Source organism: Fusarium coffeatum, assembly GCF_003316985.1.
Source record: "Fusarium coffeatum strain FIESC_28 chromosome Unknown BRIP53273_contig_67, whole genome shotgun sequence".
Lineage (NCBI taxonomy): Eukaryota > Fungi > Ascomycota > Sordariomycetes > Hypocreales > Nectriaceae > Fusarium > Fusarium coffeatum.
The window spans coordinates 235,303-258,043 of record NW_022157863.1 but is presented as its reverse complement, the minus strand read 5'-3'; the positions used below and the strand labels follow the sequence as shown (position 1 = coordinate 258,043).

At 48.7% G+C, this 22,741-nt stretch overlaps 9 protein-coding genes across 9 annotated transcripts; 2 read left to right on the top strand and 7 right to left on the bottom strand.

Annotated features, from left to right (window-relative positions):
* Window positions 1-168: 168 nt before the first annotated feature.
* FIESC28_03192 (uncharacterized protein) lies at window positions 169-1,435 on the bottom strand (the record flags this gene model as incomplete). The annotated part of the gene is made up of 4 exons (XM_031157341.1): window positions 169-291; window positions 337-777; window positions 822-991; window positions 1,039-1,435. The coding sequence occupies 4 exons, from the start codon at window positions 1,433-1,435 to the stop codon at window positions 169-171; spliced, it is 1,131 nt and encodes a 376-aa protein (XP_031018670.1).
* Window positions 1,436-1,745: 310 nt separating this feature from the next.
* Window positions 1,746-2,543, bottom strand: FIESC28_03191 (uncharacterized protein; the record flags this gene model as incomplete). Its single annotated transcript, XM_031157340.1, has 1 exon — window positions 1,746-2,543. One exon carries the CDS (start codon window positions 2,541-2,543, stop codon window positions 1,746-1,748), a length of 798 nt encoding a protein of 265 aa, XP_031018669.1.
* A 559-nt stretch (window positions 2,544-3,102) lies between these two features.
* Window positions 3,103-5,054, bottom strand: FIESC28_03190 (uncharacterized protein; the record flags this gene model as incomplete). Its single annotated transcript, XM_031157339.1, has 4 exons — window positions 3,103-3,429; window positions 3,480-4,297; window positions 4,345-4,721; window positions 4,768-5,054. The coding sequence occupies 4 exons, from the start codon at window positions 5,052-5,054 to the stop codon at window positions 3,103-3,105; spliced, it is 1,809 nt and encodes a 602-aa protein (XP_031018668.1).
* Window positions 5,055-6,426: 1,372 nt separating this feature from the next.
* FIESC28_03189 (uncharacterized protein) lies at window positions 6,427-7,538 on the bottom strand (the record flags this gene model as incomplete). Its single annotated transcript, XM_031157338.1, has 5 exons — window positions 6,427-6,624; window positions 6,675-7,084; window positions 7,141-7,173; window positions 7,224-7,267; window positions 7,393-7,538. The coding sequence occupies 5 exons, from the start codon at window positions 7,536-7,538 to the stop codon at window positions 6,427-6,429; spliced, it is 831 nt and encodes a 276-aa protein (XP_031018667.1).
* Window positions 7,539-11,283: 3,745 nt separating this feature from the next.
* Window positions 11,284-13,133, bottom strand: FIESC28_03188 (uncharacterized protein; the record flags this gene model as incomplete). Its single annotated transcript, XM_031157337.1, has 2 exons — window positions 11,284-12,365; window positions 12,413-13,133. 2 exons carry the CDS (start codon window positions 13,131-13,133, stop codon window positions 11,284-11,286), a joined length of 1,803 nt encoding a protein of 600 aa, XP_031018666.1.
* Window positions 13,134-13,469: 336 nt separating this feature from the next.
* On the bottom strand, window positions 13,470-15,334 carry FIESC28_03187 (uncharacterized protein; the record flags this gene model as incomplete). The annotated part of the gene is made up of 3 exons (XM_031157336.1): window positions 13,470-13,515; window positions 13,568-14,798; window positions 14,845-15,334. The coding sequence occupies 3 exons, from the start codon at window positions 15,332-15,334 to the stop codon at window positions 13,470-13,472; spliced, it is 1,767 nt and encodes a 588-aa protein (XP_031018665.1).
* Window positions 15,335-17,386: 2,052 nt separating this feature from the next.
* Window positions 17,387-18,855, top strand: FIESC28_03186 (uncharacterized protein; the record flags this gene model as incomplete). Its single annotated transcript, XM_031157335.1, has 4 exons — window positions 17,387-18,274; window positions 18,331-18,348; window positions 18,401-18,636; window positions 18,684-18,855. 4 exons carry the CDS (start codon window positions 17,387-17,389, stop codon window positions 18,853-18,855), a joined length of 1,314 nt encoding a protein of 437 aa, XP_031018664.1.
* A 483-nt stretch (window positions 18,856-19,338) lies between these two features.
* Window positions 19,339-20,052, top strand: FIESC28_03185 (uncharacterized protein; the record flags this gene model as incomplete). Its single annotated transcript, XM_031157334.1, has 1 exon — window positions 19,339-20,052. The coding sequence occupies one exon, from the start codon at window positions 19,339-19,341 to the stop codon at window positions 20,050-20,052; it is 714 nt and encodes a 237-aa protein (XP_031018663.1).
* Window positions 20,053-20,401: 349 nt separating this feature from the next.
* FIESC28_03184 (uncharacterized protein) lies at window positions 20,402-22,373 on the bottom strand (the record flags this gene model as incomplete). Its single annotated transcript, XM_031157333.1, has 3 exons — window positions 20,402-20,773; window positions 20,825-21,271; window positions 21,327-22,373. 3 exons carry the CDS (start codon window positions 22,371-22,373, stop codon window positions 20,402-20,404), a joined length of 1,866 nt encoding a protein of 621 aa, XP_031018662.1.
* Between the last annotated feature and the right edge of the window lie 368 nt (window positions 22,374-22,741).

Genomic DNA, 22,741 nt, shown 5'->3' with positions numbered 1-22,741 from the left:
CTGCATCCTTCATAAGTCCCCCTGATATAAGACGCCACAGCTACGGGTTTGTTCAATAATATATCTTGTTCATGTTGATCCTAACTTATAGTAATCTTATTCGTACAGGTTCGCTTGTATGATCCAAATATTTTCCAATCGTGCTTGCTCTATGTTTGCAGTCAATACTTATTCAACAACGCTGTCGTCATCGTGAACAGACTCTCCCTCTTCTTCGTCTTCCTCATCCTCTTCGTCGCTATCGTCGTCCTGGCCAGGGTCTGGCATAACGATACTATTCAAGAACGAAACCTAAACGGGTCAGACAAGCCAGTCACAGTAAGGCAAGGAACTTACAAATCCCACCATGGGACGAATGATTTCACTAATCTTCTCTTGCGCATCATCTCGATAGAACAAACCATCATCGATCTGCGTTCCAACAGTAAAATTTCTCAATTTCAACAATGCAATATCCCGATGCTCTGCAGTGAAGCCTTTTGGCTTCGTCTTTAGCGCATTGCTCTGGTTCTTTTCTGCGAATGCAAGTAGCGCTGCTTCAGGATCGGACTTCTTGGCCGCCTTGGGTAGAAAGGTGCGCTTGAAGGCTTCGTCATTGAGGGCACGACGCCACCGGTTTGGTCTCTCGTCGATGCTGGCGCGAAGCTTGTGCATTTGATCACCACTGGGACACCAGAGACCGCCACCGATAAATGACTTCTTGGGTTCGCAGTGGATGTAGTAGCAAGCGTATGGACCTTTGCGGCCAGTGCGAGACCACGCAGCAGAAAAGTGAGGCTGTAATTGTTAGTATATATCTAGACATCAATCAAGGATCGTACCTTGTACGGCGTAGGATCTTTGCTGAAGCGAATATCTCGGTGAATGCGGAAGCTCAAGTCCTTGATGGGTAGTTCGGGGATTGTCTCATCCGCTTCAATAACGGACTCTGAAGTACATTCGACGAAGGAGTTCCAGTCTTTTAGGGCTCGTCTGTACTCTCCATCATGTGCTATATAAGTTAGCCAAGCTTCTGGGGTTACATTGACATAGACTTACACTTTAACCAAGGTCGCTGGTTGTTTGCTTTGAGATCCCTCAGGAATAATAACGTATTCTTGTGTAAGTTGAAGTCTTTATATTCTATACCATCTGTGTCCCTCATCTTTTCCAAGGGAATGATAGTGACCTTCATAGGGGCATCTTCATCATCCTCATCGTCGTCATCCTCTTCTTCCTCCGGTTCCTCCTGAGCTAGCTCGTCGCCATAAGACTCCTCAGATTCTTCCTTTTTGAGTTGTTTCTTTGCAGGTCTTCCACGCTTTTTTGGTGGCGGCGCATCACTCTCTTCTGTAGCATCGCTACCTTCAAAGTATTGACTTTTGATGGTGGAGGTGCGTCGGGAGCTTCGGCGAGAGCTGGAAATAGCTTCTGCCGCACGTTTTCGGGGAGGCATTTTGACAATTGGAAGAAACCGATTGGATTAAACAAATGAAAAATGGCATTCAATAATATCTTGGAACCAGAACAAAGATAGGAGCGTCCATGTCGTCATTGCTTTAGCTTGTCGCGACCACGCGTTTCAGGAGACACGAAGTCACGTGGGCCATGTCCATTTGTAAGTCCCCTTCCTCTAACAACTACTCGACATCAGAAATTGACCCCAGAAGCACAAGAGACGAAACAATTGAATTCCTTTTTGGTAGCTTAGACTAGCCTTTAGACTACTTTATTATTGTATCCTAAGCTTAGACCACATTCCTAAATCACTGATCCTCACTAGCCGCAGGGCCTTCTATGGCCACAAGTCGGTCTCGGCACGCAAACAGCCTCTCTTGAAAGTCAACGTCCCCAAGCTTCTGGAGCAGCCATTCGTTCGAACGCTGTTCATCACCCATAGGACCAGTTACCTCGGCGAGAATGGTCCAGGCGCGGGCGGCAGCACGAAGTCGATCCCAGTTTCTGCTTTCCATCGCAACCAGTTCTTCTTCCTGCCAGATGATCTTGCCAATCTTGGACAGTCGTGTGTTCCAATCCGCATCGAAATCTCCGTCCTTTGCCTTGTTGATGAGTTTCTCTTCGTACTCTTTCCATGCCTCAGCAGGAATTAAGGACCTCTCTTGTCCAATAATAGAAATCGCCGACTGGAGACGTGCCACGGCTGCTTCCGATTGCTTGGGTGTCGGATCTGGTTGCAGTTGATCCAGCATGCTGAGAAGCTTGGGTTTGAACTCTTCCCATTGATCGGCAGTGGTGTTTTGGGCTGCAGTAGCGATCTCAAGGACGTCGGATCTACAGAATGTTGGTAGGATCTTTTCGGCGTCCGGGGCAGAAGCGTCTTCCATTTGAGTCTCTTGTTGGGGTTTCGGAGGAGCTCCTCTTAGCATAAGCTTGATGGGTTTCTTGGTACTGACTTCGTTCGCAGATGAATTCTTTGATGCGACCGCTGCTTCGAGTCGCTTCTGGACTTTGCTTCGGGGACTCTCCGGGGGGCTGAGTGAATGTTTTTTCCCGTGCATCTTCTTCGAGTCTTTATGCGCTGACTTGGGCGTGCTGTTCTTCATGGTTTCTAGGCAATCTTCTGCGTTACTTGTGGTGTTAAGTTGAGATCGCTCTTCTTCGATGTTGATGAATTGTAGGAAGTAAGCCGTGGGTCAATGGGGCACTTCTCTCGAGCGAGGGCAGAAGTCATGCTACTCCAATGCTTAAAGAAAGCTGACACTGCCAATAGCTGTTAAACAATAAAACCCATGCCTGAATTCTCGGCGCCCAAGGTTGGCACTCTCATGACGGGCCATGGCACTGCACTGGCAGCCGATGGCAGCATCCAATAGTAAGGTATTAGATATCAAGGCAAGTAAGTAACGTAAGGATTATCTTCTAATCAAGTAGCCTAAAAGTTAGTCTAAGCTACCATAAGGTAACCAAATAATCTCATCTCTTATACTTTAGGGGCTAATTCTTCTAATACCCCAAGGTTGGGTAGTTGTAAGAGGAAGGGAACTTACAGAATAGCAGGAAGAACAAGCACGATGGATATATATGCATGTCACATGCAAAGAAAGTAAAGACAAGTTTGATATAGTGTTGACTAATATACAATTATTTACAACAGTATTTTCTCTAGCACAGATCGAACAAGGCAACGCTGGGGTCGTGGTCGCTGACCTCGCCCGCCTTGTCCTGCCAGGTGTTGATGTGCATGTGCTCGTACTTGATGCCCTTGCGCAACTCCTTGCTGATGAACATGTGGTCAAGAGCCTGGCAGTTGCTGTCAAACAAGTATGTGTATCGCTCTGTCATGGGGATCTTGGCCGCGTCGTCAATGTCAACGAGACCAGAGGTCTCGATGAAAGCCTGGATAGGTGCGACATCGGCGAACTCGTTGAAGTCACCAGCCACGATAACGTGAGCCTTGCGGTCCTTCTTGAGGATCTCAGCGACGAAATCCTAGAGGTTGTTAGTTCGGTACTAGATGGTAAAAGGGGCTGAAAACTTACAGCAGTGACTTCAGACTGCTTGGTGCGCTTCTCAACGCCCTTGTTCACGGGAGTACGAGCGTCACCGTGCAGAGAAGATGAACCACCCTTGCTGCCGAAGTGAACGTTCACAGTGAAGAAGGACTTCTTGGTGCCCTTGACAGGCTTCCACTGAGCAACAAGGGGCTTGCGACTGTTGTCCCAGACACTGTTGGCAGGGTCAATACGGCCGGGGTTGAACTTCAATGAAGGGCCATCGAGGACAGCGTTGACATCACCGGCCTTGCCTTCGTTAGGGTTGACGAGCTCAACAGCGTCAGGACGGTAGAGGTAGGCCTGACGAATGTTGCCGCCGGGCTGACCACCATCAACGTTGTTGTCGGGCACAACCTCAGCCCACTCGTAAATTACACCGCTGGAAGCCTCAATACCATCGGCAAGGGCAGCGAGAGTCTGGTTAGCAGAGACAACACCATCGTTGGAAGCACCGCTGTTATCCTGAACCTCCTGGAGGAAGATCAGGTCGGGAGTGCGGAGCTTCTCGACGATTTGCTCAACAACGAGAGGCAAGTGCTCAGACTTGGGGTTCAAGTTCTCGGTGTTGTAGTCGGCAACTGTGATACCCTTGCAGGATCCCTTGCTGGTGAAGCTGACAGCAGGGTGCTCAGGGTTGGAGCGCTTGCCGACCTTGACGGCAGTCAGAGGAAGAATTCGGTAGAAACCAAAGGCGTATGTCACAACACCAGTGATGTCACCAACAGAATCAGCGAGCTTGATGTCGTCGGGGTTCTTGGTACCGTCCAGAGGTGAGCCAATAACGATAGCCTCGGGGTTAGCATCTAAAAAAGTCAGCTAAGTCAACAATTTGTTCACGAGCATAACGTACCGCTGCCAACCATAGTCAAGCCACCCTGCTTGTTTAATCCAGAAACCTTCCAGTCACCTCTAACCCAGAAGTCGCCAAAGTTGTTAGGTCGGCTAAGAGCATAACCCTTGGAGACAGTAACGAGCTCGCCAGAAAGACTCTCCCAGAAATCGAGACCGAACGACTTAGGCTTCAGCTTGGGGTTGTCCACTGAGACAAGGGTCTGGTTGTTGGGCACGGCAAAGACATTGCCCTCATCAAGCTTGGTGAAGTCCTTTCCTGGAGGATTGTAAGTATCCTTGCCGATGACCTTGGGCTTAAGCTTGTTGTCAGAGGACTTGACAACAATGTTCTTGGGAGATGAAAGCTCCGTGAGGTAGATGTAGTCCTTGTTTGATCTGATAACTGTTTAGCGATAGTCGACAAATGATGTGACAAACTCACCTGTACTCCTCAATGAAACCATCGACAGTAATAACATCTCCTACAGAGACATCACCAACAGACGACTTTCCAAAGATGTACAGTCCCTCAGAGGTAGCAGAATTGCGATCAGGCTTCGTTGATTGCAAGTAAAAGCCACTGCTGCCGATGGCTGTAACAAGACCTTCTACACCAGTGACATTCTTTCCCTGGTAAGGCGAAAGGAATCGATCGCCATTGATCTCGGCGATGGTCAAGGCAGTGACCAAAGGACTGACGAGGGACGAGACAAGGACTTGGAGCTTCATGATTGCGAACCGACTACCGTGAACAGAAAGAAAGTCCCTGGCCTTCTTTCAATTGATCATCAGGGCCATGGTCAGGTATTTGTATTCACGATACTACTCTTAAGACCTACCTATCCTGGCGTTAGGCCTAGGATACAAAGACCACCCCTTACTGTAAAGTTTAGCTCCCCTGTTCAGAAAGACCCAGAAGAGATACCTATCCTCAACTTGGCAAAGGGTCTATCACTGTAATTTGACCTCGATTTGTCCCCCCAAAGCCCACTGCCAAGCCCCCAAATGCCCTATCGATCTGGCACGTTTATCTATCTATGCGCTGAAGCAGAGGCAGCCACTCAGCGTTGATTATCAGTTCGGCGCTTTACCTCTTTCTGCAGGTCCCTTTTGTAGCTTGCGCCTTCCTTGCTGCTTTTTCGCCTCGGCAATGGCAAGACGTTGATCAATTGAAAACATCCATTGGCTGAGACTGTCCTCATGCAATTTTGCCAGACAAAGCAGGAGTTTGGTCGGAGATATTGTCTCGCGGAGCTGAGTTCCGTTCATGGACGGAGGGTTGGCGTTATGCAAAAGTTGCAGTTCTAGCTTACTATTCGTTCTACGATCGAAATCAATCAAGTTTCAGAGTTTAGAACCCAACCCTATCAGAACGCATAGACTGCTTAACTGGCAATAATCAATTCAACGGGTATCTCCTTATCTAAAACTCCAATTATGTATAATAACATTCCTCCTCAAAACAAAGCTCTCAAATAGAGGCAAATATAATAAATCATCAACCATAACCATTTACAGTATAAGGGACCGAGGCGGCTCTCGTGCACATTTGGAATGAGCTCTTAGCCACACACGTGCATATCAACAGCTAGAGAACCCTGGCAATTCAAGGGAACTAGTCCTGTAAACACTGCACGGCAAAGATAGAAAGCTAGGAGAGCTCCGAGATATCGGGATACTCCGACTTGGTATGCCTCAATTGATGGAAAAATAACTCCGCTCAAGAGTACGAGTGCGCTCTATCCAAACCGCGTACCCAAAGCAGGTCGCGCCAAGAGCGCTGTAATAAAGGAAAGTGAAAAGTCCACCTCCTCATCACCACACCTTCTATATCTCAAACTCGGCGCATTTAGTACTGGACTGGACTCATCCGTAAGGATCCACTGCGCGGTCTATAAAAAAAAAAATATCCTTCGACCCTGTTGTTCAAACGACTCAAAACAAATATCAACCAGAAGTTATCCGGATACGTCGTCTCGGCTCTGGTGTTTGCGTCGTCAGGTCTAATTATTTGGCCACTGTGCTCAAAGCTCGCTAGCTGCATCGGGGCCGGCGTAAAGATTGGATGCTGGTTCTGTTATTGCTTGAATTATCAAGAAACTCAACCAGTGCTGGTTCCGACGTCGGGGCCATTCGTAATAGCCTTTTCCTTGCCCTTGGAATCAGGCATATCCAGGTCGCGGTAAAGGTTGTGCTCGTAGATGTAGCTGATAACATCGTCGGGGATCAGGAAGTCGATTGACATGTTTCGCTTAAGAAGCAGCCGGATCTTTGTGCTACTGATGTCATTGGTGACGACCTATAATCATGTTAATACGGTGTGGCTCTCATACATCATATGTGACTGACCTGGCGAATGATGTGGATGTTCTTCTCCCATTGCTTCAAATTCGCAAGGGTAGAGTCAATCTCAGTTCCTGTGCGCTCGAGAGCAAAAACGCCATAGTTGCCCAGGATGTGGTCGAGATCACGCTCGTCCCACACACCTGGGGTAGACATGGTCTGGATCAAGTCAAGGCCAGCAAGGAGTACAATGCGGCAGCGCTTTCGGGTACCGTCAGTGCACTCAATACCGCCCATGACCTCGTTGATTTCGTAGTCGAAGTGATCAAGCACCTTGGCTGTTGGGATATAAGTTGGGCTCTCAGCCTCCCAGGGATCCACCATCAGCCATTTAGAAGTGTTCTCAGTCGCAAGTCTGCACATCTCAATACGATGATGAGCAGGCGCAAGACCCTTCTTCTTGTATGCATCGCTGACTATCAAACAATTAGTTATTGATCGCATTGTCGAATTGAATTGAAAATCCACTTACCAGGACTCAAAACTCCAGCAACAACCTCAAAGTCTGGTTCTTGTTAGTGTTGTCTCAGATGTTGCAGTGAGCGATCAACCTACTCTCGTTACGAGCATGGTCCCGGGCCATGGGAAACATTCGAAGGCTGCTCAAAGGTTAGTTACAGTCTTCAAGATTGTGACCGTTGCGCAGCATGTTTAGGACACAAAGCAAGCCTGTCCTATCGAAAGGAACGGTGGGTGAGAGTGGGATTGTGCAGGAAGAACGTACTGGAGGAATGTGATTGGGCTGAAAGAGCCGCAGGCTACGAGGCATAGCGGAGTTTTATCCGGAGAGCATGTTCGCTGGAAGCGGTGCGAAGGGAAGACGTAGTCCTCCTTGGTGTGCTCCTTGACGTATTGGTAGTCGCAAGCCATTTTGATTGTGGTTTGGGTGTTGATGGTGGTTTCTGAGAGATGGGAAGTGGCGGGTTGTGCGGAACGAGGGGTTTCGCGATCCGACAAGAACGGCCGGCGCCGGCGGCAGGTGACGGCGGGCGGGAGCGAGGGGCACGGCAGTATCGGTCCAGAGACCGAACTACGACCGAGTCTTAGGAAATGGGCGGGCCTGAGCAGATGGATTTGTAGAAATCGTCGAAGAAATCAGGCGATGATTGAGAAGTGGATGTGGCAAGATTGCGGTTGTTGTTTTGTCGAGGATAGCGCAAGTATTTGACGAACCGAGCCGATATGTAGTCTAGGCGGGCGGCGATGGCGGGGGTTCCGGGAGGCAGTACAGTAAGTAATTAGAGTACTGTTTTATAGTAGTCGATGATACGAGGCGAGTTTCGCAAAAGTGGTTGTGAGTTATCGCTTATTGATGAGAGTAGATATTATATGAGTGAAAGTGATTGATGTAAGTCTGGAAATGGTGAGAGGAATGGGTTGAGTTGAGTTTAAAGCAGAGGAAGGAAGGAAGGTTTTCTTTCCGGGCCTTCTAGACTGGGAGAATTAGAATCAAATCTCCAGGCAGGGCAGGTAGCGCCTAGTGCAGTTTTGTAGGCAGTAGAGACCAACCTAGCAGGCAGTGATGGTGCATCCATGCGCGTGCACAGAATCTTTGAACAGTGGGGACAACGTAAGCTATCAAACACTTGGTAGGTCAGTTTCAGGGCCTGAATCCATTGGAACCCCAGTCCCCGTCTTGTCAGTCCCAAGAAAACTCACCATCGCAATAATTCGCACCCACAAACAGAAAAGTCCAGGCCTTTGGCTTCTGGCACGCCATCGACGTCTGTGGAGTAACAGCAGGCTGTTGTTGTTTTGCACAGGGTGATACCTGGAATGGCTAGTTTCGCCTATTGTCTCACGACTCACGACAACTTCTTGGAGCTCCTTATTGTTTGAGCTTTATCCTACAAACGCTACAAAGCTCTTTACTACATTGCCTGATTATCGAATTGTTTACCCAAAAGAAACTCTCGATTACTCACCCAAATCATTCACGTCCTCTAACTTTTAGTGGCGGGGTATGACGAAGGCGATCTGAGCCACTCCACCGAGTTCCGGCTCGAGGGAACGTGATACAGGACAGAAGGACAAAGCACAGTGAGATACGGATAGTACAGGAAAGTATCAGCACAATCCTGGAGCTAGCAGTTCCCTGCAAACTAGACTGAAAGTCACCGGCCTTGGCTGTAAGCCTCAAAACCGTAACCTGTTGCAACAGTTTCTGCCAGTTGTCCTTTATTATGCCAGGCTCATCAAGGTCATTTTGCTTACAGTTGTGAATCAATTGTACTCTTTGAGATGTGAACAGATGGTCAAAGGAATAAACTAGTTGATACTGCAGCCTAAACTCCAATAAGTGGCTGTGTTATTTTGTCACTGATACCATTGTAACAGTCCTCAGTCTCCTCTGAAAGCCATAGCCAATATTGTAACGGCTTGTCTTGGCCTATGTCGATCAGAGCCTTAAAACAAAAGCCTCGTGGTTTCTCGCGGCATCTTGGTTTGTCTTTTACTTGCCCAATCCGACTTGATTGCACCACAAACAAAGCTTTGTCAGCACCGTGAGTCAATCAGATTCCATACCAACTCCCTCAATCCCTGCCGGGATATGCGGGGTGATTTCTGCAGCAGCTAGTAATCTTGATTATCAGAAGCGTTGCGTTGCGTTGCGTTCCATGTCGGGAAGTTTCTTGTTGAATTCGCAATTACATAAATAGTCCGCACAACTACGTTATCTCTAGGAATCGAATACGACTACATTAGTTAATCACAGCAACTGCAGTAAATCTCTTACAAAAGAATAGTAATCTGTTATACATTTAAACCTCTCTTGCAGCGATAGACTCCATGCTCATCCCTGGAGCTTAACACCGTTCATTGATGCATTGCATGCTACATGCTACTCCACCGTTCTTAACGGCCTCCATGATGGCGAAAACCGCACCCTGTCTCAAAAGTTGACACGAGCAATCAGATCATACTGAACTCTATCCGACAGTCTTTTAGCCTAGATCTCTCAACATTCCACTCCTAAATCGTATGCTCTATTTTCGGAGAAGCAGGAGAAACTATTTACTGTACTTCTTTTTCGTTCCATTCAACAATGTCGAACCACCAGGTTACTCTTGTCTGTGCGATTGAAAGTTCCTGATCACATATACCAAGTCCTAACTAAATCCACCCAATTTATCATAGTTTATGTCAAGGATTTGGATTCACACATTGCGCTTTCTATATGAGAGAGGCATTATTCTCACCCCTTTGGGTCAAAGAGTTTCAAACAAATGCTCGCCTATTCACTAGTGAAGCGCCGAGAAATCAGTTATACCTTTGAGCTGTTTAGCGGACCAATTGATAACTCAAAAGCGAATAGGGAGAGGTCCACTATGGCCCCCGGCCAAAACTGGCGTTTTTACTGCTGTTTCTGCGACGATATTCCTCAGTCTCCATCGTATTGCATTGTGTGATGGAGGAGTTTTAGCCGGTTCCGCTTTGGGGTGAGTAATGGAGCTTCCGGAAATCGCATTTCCTACCGCCGACAGCGGACCAGGAACTACTTCTTGTCTTTCTAAGCTTCGGGAACTCGGAGTCAGCAATCTCAGAAGCATCCCGAGGTAACAATTTGTTAAGTGTCTGAAGATCCTCGGAGGAGAGAATACTATTAGTAGGGGATTGTGCCGAGGAACGGAATGGGTATAAGATGGGCATAATACACGGCATATATGGCCAGGTTGAGAGACATCTAGACCTCAGGGTATTAGAAGAATTGGCCCCTAAAATCATAAGAGACGAAATTATTTGGTCACTTTATGCTGGCTTTGACTAACACTTAGGCTACTTTATTTTAGCAACCTAAGCCTTAAGAGGACAATTCTTCTGTTACCCACCTGATAGAAAACAGCAACTTTGAGCGAGGTCGGGGGGAGACTTTGCAAGATCCACCAGAATTCAACAATTGGGGTAATTCGGACTTTTCCTTCTTTCATTTCACTAGAACTGTGGCAATTCTCTACCTTTCTAGCTTAAGCGAGCGTTTTAGATTGTCACATTCGAGGCCGTAACCCTCTGGCTCTTCCGTAACTCTCCTTCACTCCACTATCCAACTTCATGACATTGACAACAAACTTGAAAGCAAGAATCTCTCTAGCAACTTGCTAGCTCAAAAAAAAGATCTCCAGTTGTCCTTACGTGATGGACAACAAGATCAGACTGCGGATCCGCTTCCTCTCCTCAAAAGCGCGGGGGAGTGGATAAACCGTAACTCATCTCCCGAACATGTTTGCGGGGAAGTGAGTCCGGGATTTATTCTAACAACGTGGAGTAGGGAACCTTTTTGCGTATGTACCATGGGCAGTGGCAGTGGCAGTGGCGATGGCTCATATGACCGGATACAAGGTCAGGGTATCCAGAGATTGGACTATATTAAACTCAAAGCCAAGACCTCAGCACTGGTGGCCTGAGGGGATCAACCCGCACCAAAACAACTCTCCTCAACCCCAGACTTGACTAACCCGGCAGTGGAATAGCTCCCCACATCCAAGTACGGTAGAACCAAACTTGGGTTCTCCTGTCCTTTGCACCGCTGCGAGCTAGAGCCAAGTTCCGGCCATCCGGAAGATGAAGACCAAGTCACAGTAAGCAGATCAACTCTATTGTATTGTAGGCACATGCTTTAGTATCCAAAGTCCTCCCATACAACCTTCTCCCCGTGCAACCACCCTTCAAGCGCAGCCAGCAATGCAGGTGCTGTGCACAGGAAGAAGCGGGCGTTCTGGCCCTTGAAGCTTTCTACATCGTCCGCGCCTATTCGTCGTTTGACAATTTGTGTACCAGCCTTCTCTACCTCGTCCAACAAACCCTCCTTGTCCTTGTCCGGTTGTCCTGTGACAAATAGCCTAGTAACACTTGCGAGTCCTGGAATCCGGGAGAATGTGTCACTAGCGAGTGGTAGGTCTTCGTACCGAAGGGTCCAGAGTAACGTGAACGGGACGTTGTGCTTCAGTATAGCTTGTGCTTGTGCGAGGACAGGCGTGATACCTACACCTGCAGCGACAAAGATAGATTGAGGACCCTGAGACTCCAAAGGGATTCGGAACCCCTCTTCGCCGCCAAAGCCAATGACTGGAACCTCGAGAAGCACACGTGAGTTGTGTTTTCTTAGGAAATTTGTTACTGGACCGTGTTTCCTCGTCGTAATCTGTAACTCTTTGTTGTTTTCTGGTGGACTTGATACAGTAAACGTTCGCACAAAATCATCGTTAATACTCTGAGGATCGTGATCCGCCATATGACTGTAGCCGTTCGATAATTCTGGTTCAAAATCCAGCGTGATGTACTGCCCAGCATACCAGCTCGCGATAGGCTGCGGAGAAGACAGCTCAAACGTGAAACGGTCGATAGACGGCGTAAGAATTTCCCGGTTCTTCAGAGTTGCCGTCACAGACTTTGCGTTCTCAGCGCCAACATGCGCATCGTGCTCTGAAAGTAAGTGGCGAACAGGCGGGTTGTAAGGAGAGTATTCGCCTAGAGAGCCGCGAAAGGGAAGTCCAGATTTGACAAACTTGGCAGCGGTGATTGAGATCTTGATAGCTAATTTCGTCCTTGCGAGAAAGAAAGAGGCCTCGTCTCCGACAAGTACAGATGTAGTACCTGTCAGGTAGAGAACGTCGGCAGTATTGTAATCTGGGATTGCAACACCGACTAGAGGATTGACCTTGAAATTGCCTAATGTCTGGTATAATCTGTTTCCTGAAACTGACATATCGTTAGTTTTCGTCATTTGAATTGATTGTTAGACTTACACTCTGGATAAATCAGTTCAACTCCATCTTCATCATTTTTGATAACTCGTATAAAGCCGGGACTTCCTCCACGATGGTTCGTGTCCATCGCTTTCCCATTTGTGCTCGACAAGAACAGCATATCTGCCGCTGCGACTATATCCAAGGCTTCTTTTAACAAAGGAAGCTTCTCAGAGACGAGCTCCGGTTTCATAGTATGAGGCGCAATATCTTTCTTGTTGAGATACTTGGGACAATTGCCCAGGCTCTCAGTCACAGCCATGGCTAACTGGACACTCTTTCCTCCATCAACAGTAGCGCCGGCAATCATTTTTCCTGCCAGTTTGACGCGATCTCTCGTCTCAAGATCAATAGCCAGACCCGACATTATCTTTCCCTCACCATCATTAGGTCTGTTGATCGCACCTTGCTTCACGCCTTCCTCGTCGATACCATCCCAAAGAGCTTTGAAGACAGGATCGTAACGAGTATCAACCGGACTGTTCAATGCGAGAACATCTTCCGCCACCGGTCTTGCAAATCCGCGCTCTCCACCCCAGATGGTAGTCCATGGGCGACCGGCTTTGTCCAGAGTTCCCAAAGCCACCAAGGAAGAATGCATTACCCGCAACCCATAACGATCTGCTAGACCAGGAAACGTAGGGTTCTCCAACTTGGGAACCTTCAGTTGCTCATGCATGGCGACCTCGCCCTCGTGCCATTCTGTTGTTGCCGAAGGCATGTTGAAGAAATATCCGTAAGATTGAAGCAATTGACTTGAAAATTGATACTGTAAGCTGTGTGCTAGGATGATGTTGACGAGATTCAAGAACAAGAATTTGATCATGTCTCTTTGTTTAAGACGTCGACTTAGTCAATTATATGTCATCAGAATGCCGCTTCCAAGTTTGAGTTCGGCATGTTGACAAATCATCAGCACTGTCCCCCAAAGGGCGTGGTTGATTATGATGCGCTACACTGCTGCACAAATGTGGCATGAGATTCAGTACCCCAATCAGCACAGAAGTCAAGTTTGGAAGATGAATAAACAAAAAATATGACGATGCATCACTTCTATTCAGTTATCGTACATAACGAAGCCACCTATGAACATCGCCGTTGCGCTTCGTAAGTCATTATTAATACCAGCCTTTTCTTACAAAGTTGGCTTCTCACCAACCATATCTTCCTCGCTGTGATTCAACATCGTAGTTATAAGGAGGGGCCCTGTCCGGCCTCGCACTTGCTGAACGAGGCGGCATGGGGTTGGTCAAGGTTCTAGTGGGAGGTTCTCGTAGAGACATCGTCCCTGTGTTGCTACGGGGTGGAGGGTTGAATTGACGTCCCATCGCAGGTGCACTCTGCTGAGGGGTTATAGTTGTCGCTGTGTTGGTGCGTCCTCCCGGATTGTAGGCTTGATATCCTCGCGAGCTAGGCGGAGGTCCTTGCGACGGTGCGAATGATCCCATGGCTTGTGTAAAGTTATCCATAGGACGAGCACTGGGCGCGCGAGCTGGTGGAGGATAGAATGGAGCATTGCCGGGATGCATAGGTCCAGGGCTTTCTGTATATCGACCTGGCATGGATGACATTGGATCCATCACGGGCTGGCTTGCCGGGTACTGATTGTAATTCCCTTGCGAGTTCATAGTAGCAGTCCGTGATAGAGGTTGGCCCCCATAGTTTACAGGAGGAACTTCAGGCACGGGAGACGCAAGCCGACCATAACCAGCCCCGGACCTAGAGGTGGCCCGAGATGCCATACTCGAGATAGATGCTGCGGTGCCCCGTCGGGTCAGCATAGCTACATCTGGAACGGGAGGAACATCCGTGCCGCCCGGTGTTCCTGGACGTGAAGTATAAGGTGGCAGAGTCATCATCGTGTCGTTCCTGTTGAGCATAGGGGGGTGATCCATCTTGTCGATGGGTCCAACATTTGGCAAGGTTGGGAGAGTATTGGAGAGATCAGGAGGGGGCTTCTCGCCCTTCTTTTTGGTCGCCTTGATCTCGGCTTTCACTCTGTTGGCTTCTTCTCTGGCCAGAGCTTTGTTGACTGTCTTGGTAACAATTTTCATCAGGGTCTTGGTTACCTTTCGTTCGCAGTACCCGTGAAGACCGCCATCGGCAGCAGGAATCCAATGCCATAAGAAGAATACCCAGAAGAAAACGGCAGCCAAAAGGAACAGCGCCGAAAAGACCCAAATAACCAGAGTGAAGCACATGCCAGAAAGAATCAATGCCTGTTGGTAGTCTTCCTCAGCAAGGAACTTGATCTTCTCGAAGAATCCAGTGATAGAGTCGCCAACATTATCTGCAGTAGGAACCAACTGTGCCTCGTATACCGACTTGAGTGTAAAGGCGTTGAGGACTTGACGAGGGCCTGAGCAGATGATGACACGAATCCAGGCTAGCAAAGTCAGTAGAGAACAATGGTTTTTAGGAGGCGGACTTACCTTGAAAGTTGAAATATGTGAAGAGGGCAATGTATTGTGCACCTTCTTTACTTTTGGTGAGTTCAGCAAAGACCATGAATCTTTTGAATCCTTGAGACCCAAGACGAATGGATTCCCAGCGAACAGCCAAGCTGTCAAGATAAGATTCCGCGACATTGCCCCGTCGAATGACCCGTGTAGCACGAATACCCTCGTAGGCTAGGTTGACAAAGGAAAGAATAATACAGATGGAGAAGATCCATTTCGAGACGTCGAAGGAAATGGCAGGGTCGATCTTGGACGACCAACGATCAAAAGCGAGGAGGTTGACGGCAGTAAAGCTGTCAACGACATAGACGGCGACCGAGACGAGAAGCATGAGCCAGAGGTAGATATAAGCGAAGACGGTGCCACATCCTTGACTCTTGAAGTCGCGAAGATTGATGTATTCCCATTTCTGATCAGCAATCCCCACGACCTCCTTCTTCCGGTTTCCCCAACAGCATCCCATGATGAAGTAAAGACTGAAGCCTCGCGAGACTATTTCGAAAAAAGAAGTGGCCGGAGGGTATCAAGTTGGAACGTGAGACAATAATCGTAATCCTTCGCCAGCGAAGGTCGAATCTGCTGCAGTCGAAAAGCAGTTGAAACAAGAAAACAAGCAAGCATAAAATGAGAATAAGCGATCGTGATGAAGTCGTGCTGCAACCGGTGCGCGAATGAGTGAGTTCTTAGTGTAAAGCCGACCACATGTCGAAAGTCGAAGTTGGAAGTAATATCGTAGATAGAGTTGATAGATCGGTAGATGAACAACGTTTCCAATGGTCAAAGAAAATATCTCAAAGTGAATGAGATTGTTCTGCAGATGGTGAATACCTCTCAATAGGCAGAGCGTGGAGACAATACAAAGGTATAAGTGGGTTGCTCTTATTGGTGGCTCAATGACGAGATATTGTTTGAGACTTGGGACGAATGGAATGAGAGAATGACGAAAACAGAAGACAGTAATCAAAGACTGCAACGATAACAGCTGCAGCTGCAGTACAAACCAACGATAATACCAAGAAAAGGCCGGAAGATGAATGAGAAAGAGTCTGGAACTGAACAAGTCGGGAATTGGGAATGGGAGGTTTCAAATGAGAGCGGAAGCGAATGGAAGGAACCAACCAGGAGAGTCCAAGCCAAGCAAATCAAAGTCAAATCGCATTGTTGAACCAGCATAACTTCAAACATGGAAGGAGCGGGGGTCAATAGCTTTGGTGCAACCCCTCCACTCGCTCTTTCCTATTAATTAGCCTACCTAACTAAGAAGGCATCAAGGGCCTTCCTTTCCAGGGTTCTTTGAGTGGCGCGATTGATCTGCAGGTACCAAAACGTCCAATGTTGGGGCACTGCTTTCTGGGTTTCAACAAGATTCAGTCAATGATTGGTTCTCAAGAAGAGTGTCGCGCTACAAAATTGCTGTCAGCAAGAGATCAGTGGTTCTTGGGCCTTTCGCCTTTTCTCTGGGCCCGGATGGAGAAGTCTGGGCATTGCCGCTGGCATTTGTTCATTTCCTCTTTCTTAGTGGCTGGTTGTTTTCTCTCCTCCAACCGCCAGCCGGAATCCGAGAGCAAAGAATACGCCAGGTCTCTTCTCATCCAATCCCACGATTAACCGCCCAACCTCAGCGGTAATAACGATGGATAACAACAAAAAAAATCTATTCATATCCAGTTCAATATCGTGTCTGTACAACCCAAAGCGCGCAGCTGCAGTTCAGCTCAGGGCAATATTATTATTATGAATGAAACTTGGTCGGTGCTCCCGAATAGACCTCAAGTTTCAGAAGTGGTTGCATTACAACGAATCGTCACTCGATTAACTGAAACATGCTAATAATCGGGCTACCTCCCCTCGCGTCAATCGATGCCGAAAACACAGAGAATTCCATGCCGGATCCGGTCGCGTTCTTGGCGCTTTGGGTCGTCGAGAATTATAGAAATGGACATGCAAATCTTCATTTCCCATTGACTATCAAATGAACTCACCAAGTCAGGCGCTACGTCGATCCACCTCTTTACTACAACGCGCCTCGGTTATGTTTCTCTATCGTGGCGGTCTGGCCGTGGTGATCAATCGCTGGCTACACGCGAGAGATCATGAGGGATAAAGGCAAATGGCAGCTGGTCATTGCGCGTTGGTCATTTATTATGACGTTGCACGAGTTGGACCCTTTCTTTGTTCAAAACAATTCCACAAACAAGATCCAAGCGGCAATGCTATACAGAAGTCCAGGTATTGCTCTACGCCCTAGACCATTTTCACAAAGTTGTGAGCATGGTGATTGTTTGGCTCTTTGTTCGACGTAGCAGAAATAGTATCATTCACAAAGAATCGAAGCATCAAAGCATCGATAGTGTTGGTGCCTCTTCAATGTATGGCCAGAAAGGGTTCTTTGTCCTCGTCCAAAATGGCCAGAGAGAGCATGGTGAAAAAGCCAACGATCCCTCACAAAAGTCGGAAAGTTCAGTAGAATAGCCATCGTGTTGACTAAAGAAACATTGTGAACTTCGTCGTAACCATGGATGCCGAACACTCAACGAAAATCAAAACTCAAGCTGAACAGCCACAGAACCACGTCGATGCGGACGAGGAGCCCGTGTTTGAGTTCCTTGGAAAGCCCGACGAGAATATATGGATTGTCACTATCCGAGGGGACCCTCGGAAGGAGCAGTATCTGGCCAGTCCCAGCAACCCTTATGGTGTTTTCCCAGATGGCAGTGTCTATGGCGACCCTGCAGAGAGTCGCCGGAGAGTCGATGCGCAAAGGAGTTTGATGTCGAAACATAACCAAGCCTACACCGTCCGCAATATACTCAACCATGAGAACCTGCTTTCGATCGTCGGCATTATGCAGTACCAGGTTTTCACTCAATGCCAAGCCCCTGAAGCTGAACAGGATAACGTCGAGTTACTCGTGTGGGATTTTGCCGACGCGGGCAACCTCAGCAACCTCTTTCGCCACTATCCTGTCGAGGACTCCTCTCATTACCTTCCCGAGTCTCTCTGCTGGCACGTACTTCGTTCTATGACTCGCGCAGTAACTTGGCTCCACGAAGGGAAACGACTCGTGTACCAGCATGAAGGCGATGACCCAGAAGACAGTTTCAAAAAAGACTGGTTGACTGTCAACACGGACTGGTTTTCGATTTTGCACCGTGCTATTGAGCCCAAGAACATCTGGTTCCAGCACCCTCGCGGTACCGAGACCTATGGCCAGTGCAAACTGGGCGATCTCAGCAAAGCTGCCGTTACATGCCACGCTGTTGATGGTCGTAACGAGAACAAGTCCAATTATCCGCCCCAAGGCTCATTTGGTATAGCACTAGCTACAAAGGAAGGAGACAAGCCACTCGAAAACACTCGCCAAGTGCTAGATAGCAACGTTGGTATTGCTGCGATGGACGAGGTAAACCCCCATATCCGAGAAAGCAATTCAACAACAAGCTAACATAAATGTTTCAGGGAGATTGTCCTTATACGGTTAGGGATGAGATCTGGTCCATAGGTGCCACTGTGTTCACGATGATGACAGGACAGGCACCGTCTTATTGCTGCGAGCGATGCGGATGTTCTCACATCCGATTTTGCAAGAGCGGCGGGTGTCTTGAGAGACAAGCTGCTGCGAAAGGATGTGACTGCTTGCTGGGAGGTTGCGAGCACATACCCAAAGGTGCTAAGTGCCATGACTCCATTAGTCACTGGCCCGATTGTCCTCCCCAACATAATTGTCCGGAGGTTTCCATTAATATTCATTCGTGGCTTGCCCAAGTACGGTATTCGTCGATGCTTCGTACTGTGATCATGGAACTGCTCAGCTACGACCCTAACGGACCCAACGCATACACTTCTCGAATATTTCGAATGTGGCAATTCGCTGATGCTATTGAAGAGGCGTATAAGGAGTGGAAGACAGACACTGAAGAGGGCCGGGACTATGTTGATATCGAGGACGATATGGCGAGGAGATTGCAGGTGAGACCCGAGTAGAGACTATATAGTTTTTATTTACATCAACTTCCATTTCGTTGGTAGCCAAGTTTATAGTACAGTTCCTGTATATTAACGGAGCATTTGCTTTTGCACATAATAAATATTGAGACTTCAGTACCTAGGTAACCAGCTAAACAGTAAACAGCCAATGATCTTACACCACCAAACTGTCAGTTTACAGAGCCAATGAGGTAAAATCAGTCACAAGCTCCCCACTTCGGGCCCCGCCATCGACAAGGCTTGAACCTGGCCAGGACCGACCTGAGCAGTTTCCCCATTCATTCCACTTCAATTCAACTCAACTCAACTCAACTCAACTCGGCAACTGTCAAAGCTTCGACTCGACACAACAAAGCAGGCCACCTGCCCTCCTCCAAACAAAACTCGTCTGCTTTATTGTGTATTTAAACATTAGCCATATAACCCATCATATCCGAAACTCACAGCCAACAACCATCTCTCGATAAGGCTTCGATCATCATGTCTATCTCCCACCCAACGCCTCCTCTCCTCCTTACGAAGCGCCTCACGGCCTTTCTCAACGCGAATCGAACTCCTCAGCTTCCCACACTTCTTCTTACGAGTCCTCACGGCAAGCTCCTCGCCCACGCGAGCCCGCACCCCGTCGCCTCTCTCCGAACGCATGCCACTGTCGCTGCCTCACTTCTCGCCATACACTCAACCTCCGCACCTGCGCTCGCCGCGTCGTTACCCGGTTCGCGCACGCCCGATCCTATCGGCAGCTCGCCGCCTGAAGAGGAGGACCTGGACGACGAGACAGATCACTTGTCGCAGAGCCAGCAGCTCGATTCGCATAAATCTGGCAAAGGAAGAGGCATCAAGCCAGCCACTGTCACGGTCCAGCTTACGAGTGGTACTGTCGTCATTCGCAGGTTGAAGTGCGGTCTTCTCTTTGTTTGTGTCGGGCCTGCAAACCCTGACGTTGCAGAGCACGGTGGGCCTAACCTGCACGATCTTCAAGTTCCTCCTGGCGAGTCTCCGCACGTTGGCAGTCCAGATGGCGCGGATAGCATCTTGAGTACCGGCGCGCAGACAACAGCCAGTCTTGATAGCACCACCGGTTCTGCCGCAGCGGTGGCTGCCCTTCGCCGTCATGCCGCTGAGCTAGCGCGTTGGCTTGACGACAAGCTAGGTACGCTCACTGTTCCAGAGGAGGGTGTGGGTGTGGAATGATGGCAGCGCATTGGGAAACAGCGATTTAGCATAGATGGCGTTGAGGTTTCATTTAAACGAGGGATATATGAAAGGGCAATGGGAGCATGGGCTCTACGTCCAGGCGTTGGGAACCGTTTACATGGAGGCATATACAAAGGGAGGCATAATGCGTAGCACTTTTCTTTTCGTTCAAACAATGATATTAATAAAGAAGGCCGCTCAATAAGGCTTGATACTGTATAATCCCATACCATTCATTTTGGTCAAAACGCCACAACTCATAACGCCTCAATATGCTTTTTTTGTTCCAAGACCCAGCGATTCCAACGCTTCCCAGGTGCAAGATTTGTACAAGAAATACGCTGAGTTATTCAATGCTCATGCGCATAAGACCATCATGGGTATCAACCATTCCCTGAAACCCGACTCTTCCTTTGCTGTTGAGGCGACCTGCTGCAGAGCTGCTGCCAGACAGATTTCCTGGTGTGCTACCAGCCTCACTTGGAGCACTGCTGCCCGCCTTATCGCCTCCGTTGCTTCCAGGACGAGAACCCCATGACATGCCGTCTCGTTGGAGAGGACTCTGCGTGACGGGTGAATTGTGAACGCTCATACCGGGACTGACGGCTCGACGTTTAAAGCTGACGGGGTCGAAATCATCATCACGGCGGCGTTTACTATTGATCTTTCGGGTGATTTCTGCAGCACTAGGTGGTTGATTGCCGCCATTATGCGGGGCCTTAGTGGTTAGTATGTTGTTGTTGTCATAGACGAACAAGGGTGTACTTACAGTAGCTCCACCGACTGACGGTGAGTCCATCGCCACGTCCTCACTGATACCTGAGGATGATCCTCGTGGGAGAAATGCAGCGGGAGGCGGTGTGGTTCTGGCACCGCCAGTGCTACTTGACTCTGAAAATGTTTCCCAGAAAGTCTTGCCCTTTGAGTTCTTGATAGCATGTTGCTTAAAGCTGCTAGAAAGGCCCATGGCTATGTCGCCCATAATGTCGTCTTCGGGGACATCATTGAGACCTTCTTGTTGTGTTAGTGTAGGCGAAGAAGGAGCCGTTGTAGGTTGTGTTGATTCCACGTTCGCTTCCGACATTCTGGGCTCCAACTCCATGTCGCAATCGCGGACTTGTTTGACAACTTCGGCCTCGCGACGAAATTCAGATTCTGCGGGGGTGCTCTCCTCCATGAGCGCAGCTCGGATCCGTGCAAATGTCTTTGTTTTAGGCTTCAAGGTGTCAGTCGCATGTCCATAATGTTGTGAATTGGTATAAGTGACTTACCAAAAGATTTCCCCGTCGTGTTACGACTCTCCGAATGACATTACGACCATCACCAATGCCGTCAACGTCGCCCATTGCTCGTGCCTCATCGGAATTTGCACCAGAAATGTGCAATTGATTAGCTTGCCAACTGATGCTCTCACGCCGGGCTCGTGAAGAATTAGTTGGTGGTGATTTGGATAAAGATGCGCCACTGAACCCCAGTCCAAGAGGCCCACGAGCCTTCTTCTTGGCTTGTTTGCGGGGTCTTTGTCGCTGTTGGAAACTCATGAGGCTGCTCATAGCAGGGGATCCAAAGGTCCCACCAGACCCTGGGCCGAGGACTGGACCAATCTTATTGACTTGCGGAGTTGTTACGTAGCTCTCGTCCATATCTTCATCCATCAGCTCATCGTCATCAGAGCTGCTGGACGAATCAGAGCCGATCGCCTGACTCCCAAGCGAGCTGCTGATGTGCATCTTTTCCTGATTGCCCATAACGGACCATAGAGATGTTGATGTCTGTTCAGGTCCTGCATAGTGACTTCTTCGGCTCGGTATGTTCATCGCCCTACCACCAGCGGTGGGCGATGAGTCTGGGGAAGATTCGGCAAGGGTCGAGTGATGTAGGCTTGTAGCAGCTCTGGAAAAGTCGAGACCGCGGGAGCGACGAGGGAGAATGTTGGTAGGAGATGCGTATATCTGGGAGTGGTCGAGTTTAGGTGATAAAGGAGCAGGTTTGACGTAGGAATTCGCGGGTGGTGGAGTGAAATCTCGCGGGGGCATTTGTATCGAGAAGCCGCGATTCGAGAAATTGGGTCGGCGAGGCGTGACAGGTTGAGGAGTCGGAATACTAGTGTCGTCTTTTGATGTCCGGCGAGATGCTTCGACAATTCGTGGTGAAGGGGAAAGTCGAGAGGGAGTTCCACCTCCATCGGACATGGACCGCGTTTTTGTCATGGGCGACCGAGGGTGGCTCCCTGGAGCTGTTTGTTCGTCTTGCGCTTTGATATCGTCCATAACTGCGGTATCGTCGTATTCACCAGCGATATTTCGGAAACGATCCATGACGTTAGGCGGGCGTGGTTGTAATTTCGTGAATCCGTTTTCGAAGGATGGTGTTACCGGCCCTGACCGCAGGCTTGATCAAGGCGCAATGGATATATCAAAGAATATAAGTATCGTGGCATCACAGACTTTTGATGTGGAAAAGAATTGTCGCAGAAGGTTTGGAATGAAGGGATGCAATGCAACTGGAAGCGAGAGAACGCGAGGGATTGCGCCGAGTGGGCGGTTACAGGCACAAGCAGCAGAGTAAATAGAAACCGATCTCTTTTAGGTTTGGCCGCTAATTTAGTCCCACAGTCCAGTCTAGGCGGGCAGCGGCTGAGCGGCCCCGCAATTAGCAGCTGGAGCCCAGGAGGCAGTCATCGTCA